The sequence below is a fragment of the Mastomys coucha genome, unplaced genomic scaffold (genome assembly GCF_008632895.1).
Source record: "Mastomys coucha isolate ucsf_1 unplaced genomic scaffold, UCSF_Mcou_1 pScaffold22, whole genome shotgun sequence".
Taxonomy (NCBI): Eukaryota; Metazoa; Chordata; class Mammalia; order Rodentia; family Muridae; genus Mastomys; species Mastomys coucha.
In genome coordinates, this window is record NW_022196905.1 from 177,617,071 (window position 1) to 177,628,442 (window position 11,372).

Genomic DNA, 11,372 nt, shown 5'->3' on the forward strand with positions numbered 1-11,372 from the left:
TCGAGGTTCTTATATATCAAAATACTTTCTGAATGGACTGTCTTCAAAATAACTTGAGCAGACGACAGTCCTCCCTTTGGTAAGTCTGCTTCTCGATCTGTAGGCCCCAAGATTGCTTAGTCATCACCAAGCACGCTGTGACAGTCTCTCTGATGTCTCACTTTCGGAGTGGTCCCTGGCTCTCCATGCCTTGCCTGGTAATATTCCTACTGTGATTTTACATCGCTCCCCACTGCAGATGGTGCATAATCTGTGCAGAGGAAGTGAGTTGAATACTGCTAAGAACCTGGCCCTTCTGCCTTTGCTTCCTGCACCACTTCTTTGTTCTTTGGTTGTTTAAAAGAGAGTTTTGTTTTACAAGAAAGGCGCTGCTCCTACGGTTGCTGGGTCGTATCTCCGTCCTTTTCTGGACATTAAACAGTTGTCGTCGGTTGAGAGAAGACTAGAAAGTGTATGAAGGCAAACAGGTGAAAAAAGGCCTACGAAATCTGCTTCTTACTCCCTGGGTTGCTCTGCTCAAGGAATTTCATCATTTCAAAATCACCCAGGATGCATTTCTGGCTAGACCTCAGGCTGAACTGCCCACATGTGTCATTTATTCAAAATGAGAGTTTGCGGACAGACAGTACTGGTCAATCCATGTTGTAGAAGGCCTCCCTCATGTGCCAATTCAAGGCCCTCAGAGTGATCTAAGTCCCACAGTATTTGTGCATGAGTTTGGCTAAAACAACAACCATGAATATGTGAACAAGAAACTCCTTACCCTTATTCCGCCTTACCAGCTGGTCAGTTTCCTCTGGAAATTTAGCTTTTTAGAAAACTGTATAGAAGCGATGGGATAAGTAAGGTGTTCCATTTTTAGTACGTTAGGATCTTGGGATGAAATAGTCTCCTGATCTTTTCGATATCCCAACATTCCCATGGTCCCCTATGGGTTCATTTTCTTCTTGCTTTAGTCATTTTTACAGTGTGTGAACTCCGAATTTCCTGTTTCCTTAGAATGTTATGAGTGACCTGCTCGTCTGTTTACATTTTGAAACGCTGCAACAACAACGAAAAAGGAGTGTGGTTTATCTTCGCTGTTGGAAAAAGTTTACCCTGTCTCAAGCCCTCGAAGTAAAGAAAATTGGCTACCCTGGGCCAGATTCTAAATCCCTCATTTCCTTGAGTGTTCATGTCATTGCCAAGTGCATCAGAGAACATGGACCTTTAACAGCTGCAGACCTGGGGCAGCCAGAGCTCCAAAAGTCTGAGAAAGTTGCTTTCAATTAAGAACCTTTGTAAATCACACAGCAGTGAAAACTGCTTTACGCTTCCTCTTAAGGGGTTTCCTACACTGATGAGCACTGAGGAATTACAGAAAAATAAGAAAATAGAGACATCACATCTTAGTGTGTTAGATTATTTAATACAATAAACTTTTGGAAATACTGAAAAGAAATGGAGTATGCGAAAGGACATAACGCAGGGTCCTTTTAGAGAGCAAAGGCTGGAACTAGAAATCTATAGGAGGGCACATCTTTGTTACAGTGTTTTTGCCACTGACTTTTGGGTGCTGATGTGCCCTCGTTGCCAAACGTGGTATGTTAATTCACTCTCTAGTACTGCAATAAGATAAAATACTGAGGTAACAACTTAGGAAGAAGAAGGTTGATTTGGCTTCATAGTGTCATTGCATGACCAGTTGTCCCTGTTCCTTTAATAGTGGAACTTGATGACCACCAAAAAAAAAGGGACGATTTAGTTTGAAATTTTTATTTGTGCATGTGTGTAGACGTGCACGTGTGTGTATATGTGTATGTGTAGGTGTCTATCTACAAAGGCCAGAATATAACGTCAGATAACCTAGACCTGGAGTTTACCGGTGGTTCTGAGTTGAGAGTCTGTAACTCCAGTCGCAGGCAGTTGTGAGCTGCCATGGTGGATGCTGGGAATTGAATCTGGGTCCTCTGGAAGAGCAGCCAGTGCTCTTAACTGTTGAGTCATCTCGCCAGCCCCTCTAAGTTACTCTTTGTGATTGATAAAAGCTTTCTTAGAGTGGAAGAACAGTACAGACCTCCTTTCCAAGATCTTTTGTATCTTAACTGGGAAGAGAAAGATAAACAGCTCCCCCACCCTGACCCCCATGAGTGACTCCCTTTCCATTAGTAAAGCCCAATGACATGAGAAATCGTTGCAGAGAGATCTGTTGTGGGTATCAACACAGCCTTGGGCCCACGCGGGCAGACTGGCTACTCTCTGCATTTCTGTACACACACCAAAGGTACTCTGGGCTGCTAACATACGCAGATTCCCAGGCTTCGAGAAATTGGTTATCTTCCTCATTTCACCAGCATCACCTTGCTCTCCCACCCCCAACAGAACAAGCCTGAACAAACACATTGCACTTGTACAGAGCTCCCAGTTACCCCTGCCACTGGCTCTCTGGGGCCTTTTGGGATTTGCTTTCCTCAAACAAATGGAATTTAAATTCCTCAGGCAAATTTCATCCCAACGGAACACCAAGCTGACATGCCCACCGTGATCTCGTTCTTCAGGATTTATGTTTTAGAAGCACTCTTGTGGGCGTGGGCCTGTTTCACTCTGGTGACTAGCCCTTTGGTTTTGAAAGCACCTGTAAGTTATCTCCACATCAGTTCATGGAGCTCTCGCATGGTGGCCAAGGCATAATATGGTATGGCAGAAAGAATTCAAAAGACCAGAACTGCAGGTTAAGAAAAAGCAGGTGATCCTGTGTTCCCAGGTTCTCTACAACAACTGATAAGTTGCGACAGGAAGACATTTAATTGTCTCTGTGTGTAAACTGAGAGTCACACCGTTTTATCCTACATGAGGAGGACACATGGAGTCTTTGTAGGTTTGAAATCATTTACTTGGTTGGCTGGACAGAGAGCTAGTACGTTATTTCACCGGCTGTCAAGATAAACTTTGCCTCGGATCTCTCTTGACCTATTTAACTCCTATTTGATCTTTCAGTGATAGAGTGACAGGGCAGCAGTTTCTTCGGGATGCTAACAGCTGGCTGCTTTACTTACAGCTTGCTTTATCTTGGTTCTTCCTGATTCTAGAAAGACAGAGAAGGATTTAAAGGCAGGTTTTAAGAGCATGGGGCAGGGTGAACTAGCTTTGCTTAAAGCTACAAATGCATGACGTGACAAAAGCAATGGAAATCTGCAGCCGAGGCATGTAAACCACGCCTTACTGGTCACTGTATACAGAACCTGCTAATAATTTGGGGATTTAGGGTTCGTCAGACAATATAGATATAGGTATTCTGGCCCAAAAGACTTTTGTTTTGTATAGCTGTCTGCAAAGGAAAAAAAAAAAGGTCTTTTAGACAATTACAAGGTTTCCTGCTCTCTGACTCAAGTAAACACTAACAAAATTAAAGCTCTTGTAAATGGACCTCACAAGTTATGTGAGACAGGAAACTGTTAAAAAGTCCATCAAAGGGTCTGGGGAGGTACTTTAGTGGTAGAGCGCCTATCCTGTATGTGTGAGGCCCTGACCTCAATGCCCAGAACAAAGAAAAGAGGGTCATTATTTAACCTTGGCAGTCCTATAACTTACTAATTAGACAGGACTCCCTCAAATTCACAGATCTTCCTGCCTCTGCCTCCCTAGTGCCGGAATTAAAGGCATGTGCTATCACACCAGGCTTGACAAAGAACCCTTTAGGTTAGAATCAACATAAAAGTGTAACATCTCCTACGCCTAACAATTTCTAGTCACTGCAATTTCTAAGTGGGCAGCATCTAGGCATAGTAGCAGAGGCTTGTAATTTTAGGAGTCAAGAGACTGACACAGAAGTGTCATGAGTTCAAGGCCAGCCCAAGCTATAGTGAGTCAGAGGCTGGTCTGGGCTAATGTAGGAAGATTCCACCTCAATTAAAATATTGAAAATAAAACCCAAATCAAAGCAGGGATAGAAACGATGAACTGAGTGAGGGTTTAGGGTTCGTGTTAAGCTACATTTTCTTAAAATTAAGAGAAGTGGGCTGGACAGATGGGTTAAGAGCGCCGACGGCTCTTCCAAAGGTCATGAGTTCAAATCCCAGCAACCACATGGTGGCTCACAACCATCCATAATGAGATCTGGTACCCTCTTCTGGGGTGTCTGAAGACAGCTACAGTGTACTTACATATAATAAATAAATAAATTAAAAAAAGAAAGAGAAGCAAGTTCAATCAGTGTTCTTTAGCAAATGATCAATTTATTAGGTGTCTACGAGTACAAAACACTGAAAGCTGCTGTAGAGGAGTAGAAAGATGTGCAGGAGATAAGTCTGCCCTTGAAGAACACACAATCTAGACCAGGAGTCACGTGGACAAATTGTGGCCGAGGTACAAGATGTTAACCCAAGTTCTCGGAAAGTTCTGTGCTCTGAATTCTCTCCTCTGGCCAGACATAAGTAATCCCTTCAACAGGAAAGTCAAACATGGGAATGAGACCTTTGGCGGATTCATCAGCGACCTTCACTTGGCTTCTTAGCATCGTTCCGTTGCTGTTGCTCTGTTCTCGTAACTTCTCAGCATCATTTCTGACCTTGGTCTGGAGAGACTCTCCAGACTTCCTGACCTTTCACCGGGCTTTCCTGTTTGTGGGTGAGTGGCTCAGTTGCAGCTTGGCCTCGGAATGATTCGTCTTGTCGTCTGACTGTTCTTTTAGCTGATGTATCTTTGGACTTTGGTTGGCACTGGGGCCCTAAGCTTTGCAATCCCTGCTTCTAAGGGCGGAGAAGGTGCAAGTCAGAGAGCAGGCCAGACTCTTCCCCTTAAACATTTAATAGTGCACTTACTGTATACACTCTGTACAGATATAGGGCAAATTATAAACCTCTTCCTTTATTTATTCTTTTTTTTTTGTTCACTAAAACTGTATTCATGTAAAGTGTATTTACAATGTGGGGAGGGGCAACCTTGAGGTACAAAACCCAAAAGAATATCTGAGGTATAAATACAAGTATATCTTAAATAATAATCTTTATCATGCTTTATCTATGTCTGAAGCACAGTAGACAGACATGTGTACATGTTTCTCCATAAAATGGTATATACAGCAGACAATCTTACAGATCTGGAAGCCATCAAAGTTGAATATACACACACACATCTTCCCGAAGCAACACTGATAATTTGAAATACTCAGACTTTAAAAAAAAAAAAAAGCTACTCTGACCCCCCCCCATTCTTCAAAGAACCTCTGAAATAATACTGACAAGGTAACTACGCTATAACAAAATAAAAGTCCTTCTTCAGCTCTCATTCATACAGCACTCACCGTTTTGATCCATACAAAATAAATGTACTAATACTGTCTTGAGTCAATCCTTACCATTACAGTAGAACCTGTATAAAGACCACCCTTCCAGAAACCTGCACTGTTTGCTTTCCACTGAGATTTCTATCCCCCACTATTACTAAAATATAGTTCAAGGGCAGAATGAGAGAGAGAGAGAGAGAGAGAGAGAGAGAGAGAGAGAGAGAGAGAGAGAGAGAGAGAGAGAGAGAGAGAGAAACAAATAGAAAACCTATTTGTGCATGAGGACAAACCCCCGCTTAAGATACACGCAGAGCTGTCAGGAACACTGACACCACCACCCATAATCAAAGCCTCTTGTGCTTGGTTGGGTTAAACCTACTAGGGACATAGCTCCCTGTGTTCCCTTGTGTATCTTCGAGTTTATGTCACAAGCAACAATATACTATGAATTATAAACAGGTAAAAAAGTTTTGCTGAGCTCAACCCCTTATCCCAACTATTAGACAGACCTAGATAAGTTGGGCTACATAGTGACTTAGTTGTTCAAGACCAGCCTGGGCAACATGGAGAGACCCCGTCTCAGAATAACAAGTGAAAAGAGAACCTGGGGGTGGCTTTCACTGGAGAGCACTTGCCTGGCATGGAAAAGGCCCTGGGTTCAACACCCAGTACTGGAAACAAGAAAGTGTTGATACTTTGCTTATGGGTGTGTCAGTATTCAGCTTTTCTATCTCACTTAAATAAAAGCCTTTCTTTGGAGCCAGTCAAAGAAGTGAAGCTGACGATTATTCCTCAACTAGTCGTATAGTTAAAATTCCTAGTCATGGGGAAGCTACAGTTTATGGGAAAGCAAAGGTTGGCAGAAAAGAAAAAAAATGCTTAATAACCCTGGGGAGGGGGGTGAAGAAGGGGGCTGGATTCCCTTTCTGGGTGGATCCCTGGGTAGCCAGCTATTCCAGGCTGAGCTAAACCTGGCAGATCAGCAACCTTTGCAGAACACCTCAGTGTACCAGACACTGTAGCCCATCCCTTCATCTGTGCCATTCAGCCAGCAACACACACATTCACACTTCTCTGTGCAAACCACTCTCTGCTCATCTCCGTGAGAAAAACCCGTCCCGAGAGTACCAACTATTCCAGTGGATACATCGGTCCTTCAGTACACCGCAAACAAAGGAATAGGTACACATACGCTGACGTCGCAGAAGAAGGACGTCTCTTCGTTATCTTCCATTACGCGCCGCCGAAAAGAGTTCTTGCTTCTCAGAAGCAATCTGAATAATACAAGTACCCCCCTCTCCCCCACCCAGTCTTATATATTCCAGTCAAGGTCTACAACATAGACCTAAGACAAACGGGAAGCAGCTTTAAGAACGTGTCAAATCTCTATAGTCAATCAGACCCAGATGGACTCTTCTTCCAAGGACTGGTAAGGTTCTAGGGACAATCACCCAGGGTGTGGACACAGGTGCTTCAACTCCGGTCATCACCTAGACCTGGTATCCTTGGTTTCAGCGTTCGGATTACTGAAGGAGTCTCGGATCTTTACCACTTCAGCTGCACACAAATGTCCAAAGGATTTTGAGTACCACTCTGGCATGTGGCCCCTGTCACACAAGAAGAAAAGCTGGTGAGTTACTTAAGTTAGAAACAACCAAGGTACAATCAAGGCAGTCTTGAATACTTTTTTTTTTTTTTTTTTAATTTTCACTATGAGAATTGTGCTCTGGACCTCCAGACTGAGAGAAAACATCTTCACTACTGTGCTGTACCAAAGGCGCCTACTTCCATTTCTTTCTCTCTTTGACACAGTATCTCCGTGGAGCCACGGCTGCCCTAGAATTGGCTATGTAGTCCAGGATGGCCTTGAACTCACTGTGATTGGCCTGCCTCAGCCTCTCAAGTGCTGGGGTACCTATTTTCAGTCCTCTGTGAACAACACGTGAGAGTAAGGATTGCTTTTTGTCCGCAGACAACTCCCAGGCATTCCCATTACACATTTAGGACTGGAACGTTTCCAGGGAACACTCTTTAAAGGTGCATACTCAATGACTCTGGATCTGCTTAGAGACAGCTTCAGCGTGTATCACAGAAACGGACTGCACAGGTAACTGACGTTTACAAAGGGGGCATTTTTTACAAAGTGAGCATTCAACTAGTTGATCTTGGACATTTTTATATCGGAAGAATCAGGTTCATTTACCTCACTAAGCAAAACATGCACCCTGTTCAAACACCTTCCATTATAAAACGGGCAATATCTACTTATTGGTTCAATATAAAATATACTACTTCCTATGGCTTTAAATTTGTGACAAATCTACCAAATTCACGGTGCTTTAGTAGCGTGTTTCCTAAAGGAACCAGATTGGAAGCAGAACCCAAAAGGACAGCAAACACCTTTTTTGTTTTCTTTCTTTCTTTTTTTAAATTAGATATTTCCTTTATTTACATTTCAAGTGATATCCCCTTTCCTGGTTTCCCGACCAAAAAAAACCCCTATCCCCTCTTCTCTCCCCCTGCTCACCAACCCACCCTCTCCCACTTCCTGGCTCTGGTGTTCCCATACACTGGGGCATAGAACCTTTACAGGACAAAGGTCCTCTCCTCCCATTGATGACCAACTAAGCCATCCTCTGCTACATATGCAGCTGGGGCCATGAGTCTCACCATGTGTACTCTTTGGTTGGTGGTTTAGTCCCTGGGAGCTCTGAGGGTACTAGGTAGTTCATATTGTTGTTTGTCCTAAGGGACTGCAAACCCCTTCAGCTTCTTGGGTCCTTTCTCTAGCTCCTCCATTGGGGACTCTGTGCTCAGTTCAATGGATGGCTGTGAGCCTCTACTTCTGTATTACTCAGGCACTAGCAGAGCCTCTCAGGAGTCAGCTATATCAGGCTCCTGTCAGCCAGCACTTGCTGGCATCCACAATAGTGTCTACGTTTGGTGATTGAATATGGGAAGGATTCCCAGGTGGGGCAGTCTCCAGTTCTGCTTTCTATGTGCCACTTCTTTATATTAGGTCTCCAAAACACAGTGACAGATTCATTTTGCCTTTCTTAGAATTATATGGAAAAATCTGCATCTTCTGCATCACCATTCCCACCTCAAAAGGTCGGGATCAGAATGTACCTTAAATCAGCTCTGCACATGTAGGTGAGCTTGGATTTTCCTGACCCGCAGGGTTCAATCAAATATCTGGACAGGAGCACATTAACCCTCACCCCCGCCACAGGTGCCCGGTCGTGATCCACAGAGGTGAGTAAGAGGGCACAGGCCCCCCGCGGTAAGTTAGTCCTCCAAGTCCTGCGGAGACAAAGCCAAGAGAGAAATGGAATTTCTCAGAAGCCAGATTGAAAACGGTACCTCTGTCCTGGAATCCTCCCAATCCCTGCGCATGGACGCTGGGTGGATGACCTACCCAGGGTGGCTTCTGCTTGGGGAGGGGGGGTGTACTGGCTGGTTTTGTGTGCCAACTCGACACAAGCTGGAGTTATCACAGAGAAAGGAGCCTCCCTTGAGGAAATGTCTCCATGAGATCCAGCTGTAAGGCATTTTCTCAACTAGTGATCAAGGGTTGGGGGGGGCCCTTGTGGTGGTGCCATCCCTGGGCTGCTAGTTCTGGGTTCTATAAAAAAGCAGGCTGAGCAAGCCAAGGGGAGTAATCTAGTAAACATCCCTCCATGGCCTCTGTATCAGCTCCTGCTTCCTGACCTGCTTGAGTTCCAGTCCTGACTTCCTTTGGTGATGAACAGCAATGTGGAAGTGTAAGCTGAATAAACCCTTTCCTCCCCAACTTGCTTCTTGGTCATGTTTTGAGCATGAATACAAACCCTGACTAAGACAGGGTGGAAATGCTCGGTCACACAGTCTCTTTTTAGAAAAGAGTCAGTCTGAAGTCTTTTTTTTTTTTAAAAACACTTTCACATTTCATGAATGTCTTAGGTCATGGGCATCAAACAAGCATCAAACAGTTCTGCAAAAGTAATGTGACATTTCCTCAAAGCTTTCTGAAACTGCTCCTTCAATAGCCTTCAGACTACTAAATTGTGACTTGGGAGTTACATATAAATCAGCTTTAATCACATATCACTTGGCACTCCACGCTCTCTCCCTAGCCACTTGTTAGCTGTTTCTAACCAGAATACCTATATTCCATGTGGCAGACATTTAGCACCATGGTGCACACTCAACTTGAAAAGGCGCTCCCTTTCTGAGCTCAGTCATTACTCAGTGAAGCACCCCGTTGGCATAAACACAAACGTGCTCTGAAATCACTCATCGCTGTTCCTGACATCTACCTCTGGTTTTGAATACTATAATCATATTGTACGTTAGAGTGACACATGGTCTCAGTCCTGATGTTTAGCTGTCCGTGTCACAGTCAAATCAATTTGGGACTCACCTCAATACAACGTAGTCCCGAGCAGGGTGGGGCGCCATGCTGTTTTGGACGTACTGGTAGATTTCAGTCTGGCTGTCCAGGATTTCGATCACCTTTGAGTCCAGCAGGTCTACATCCCAGAGGTGCTGCTCTTTCAGAAGGCGCTTTAAGATCTCCTCAGGTGCAGCAGGGACTTCAATAGTTGACCTCCAAAGCTTTAGCGGGGGTCCTTCGCTGACCTGAAAAGGAGATGTGGGTTGTTTGTTTGTTTTGAGCTAGGAATTCTCTGTGTAGCCATGGTCATTCTCGAACTCATTCTATAGACAATGCATCCTTGAATTTTAGAGATCCACCCGCCTCTGTCTCCCAAGTTGGTGGCATGTACCACCTATGCCAGGCAAGATGTGTCTTTTTTTGTTTGTTTGTTTGTTTTTAATGCCAAACTAAAGCATATATACTTTGAGTATAAAAGCAAATTTTGAGTAGGGGACATGGCCCCTCTGTTCACAGACTGATTAGTAAATCTATGAAGTTAATTGGCTGCTAGTTCTGAATACATTCAAGAGCAGTCTACAAGTGCAAATAAAATCGTGTCAACTCTAGTGAAAATCAAACTTTTGTTTCCTGGGGCTTGTATGAGGATGACTACAACAAATTCATTTATTTCATCCCTAAGTCAGTATGGCCATCTGACCACTCTATTTTCAAGGTGGTAGAGACAGTGTTGACAAACAGTGGCTCAGAACAGATGGGAGTGTCAAATTATTTTCTTTATATTATAGGAAAAAAAAAATCTGAACATGTACTAAGATGCCCTTTAAAACCCAATAAGCCTAGTGAGCCTTCCACGTAAGGACGGAGCAGTGGCTCTCAACTCTTCTAACACTGTGACTCTTTAATACAGTTCTTCGTGTTGTGGTAACCCCCCAATCATAAGATTATTTTCCTTGCTACTTCATAAGTAATTTTGCTAGCATAAGTCATTCTGCTACTGTTATGAATTGTAATGTAAATATTTGATATAAAATCCCCCAAGGGGTCACGACCCACAGTTTGAGAACCACTCTTCTAAGATGATTGTGTGGAAGGAATGAGCTTCTTCACGAGCCGACTGAGATTTCAAGAAAGTGTCAGTGTTTGTCCCTCTGGGGCCGGTGTCCATTTCCCCGGGGAATCTCAATCATCTAGCTGCCCAACACAGGGACAGTTGTCAATGACAGGGAGCGATCCCCACAGAAATCTCAGGTCTGATGACTCAGCCATAGCACAGGAATGGACCAGGGCGAACGGAGACTGACCTTCTTGTAGGACAGCTCGGCCTGTTCCGAGGTGGGGTAGCTGACCCAGCCCTTGAACTTCTCTTTGACCTCCTTAAACAGGCCATCCACACAGTCCTGGAGGAAGTGTCTGTAGTCAGCAGACTGATCATTATTCAGGCGTCCCAAGGCCTCCAGGGTAAGGGGCTTCAGCTCTTGTTCAGTGTAGGAGTTACGGCATCGGCTCATTTCCTCGGGAACCTGGGAGGAACATGCAAGACAAGAAGGAGATGGGTCTGCCAGCGCCTCAGCAGAAGGTGAAGGGCAGAGTCCATGGCCTGACTCAAGCTGGCGGTCTGCTCCCTCAAGACAGTGAAGGATCTAGGTAATTACAGCAGGGTTTCCATGGATCGAAGCAGGTTTCTCACACACAGTTTTAATCCAGATAATTCCAGTTGTAAACCAAAAAAAA

At 44.2% G+C, this 11,372-nt stretch overlaps 1 protein-coding gene across 6 annotated transcripts in view; it reads right to left on the bottom strand.

Moving 5' to 3' along the window:
- Window positions 1-4,194: 4,194 nt before the first annotated feature.
- The window catches only part of Dlc1 (DLC1 Rho GTPase activating protein), a 377,111-nt gene continuing 369,933 nt past the window's right edge, over window positions 4,195-11,372 (bottom strand). For all 6 annotated transcript variants that reach the window (XM_031339550.1, XM_031339549.1, XM_031339553.1 and 3 more), the window contains 4 exons: window positions 10,943-11,161; window positions 9,666-9,883; window positions 8,393-8,566; window positions 4,195-6,870 (listed from right to left, as the gene is read on the bottom strand). In XM_031339550.1, coding sequence (XP_031195410.1) covers window positions 6,750-6,870; window positions 8,393-8,566; window positions 9,666-9,883; window positions 10,943-11,161 — 732 coding nt within the window. In that variant the 3' untranslated portion in view covers window positions 4,195-6,749. The remainder of the gene's footprint in view (window positions 6,871-8,392; window positions 8,567-9,665; window positions 9,884-10,942; window positions 11,162-11,372) is intronic.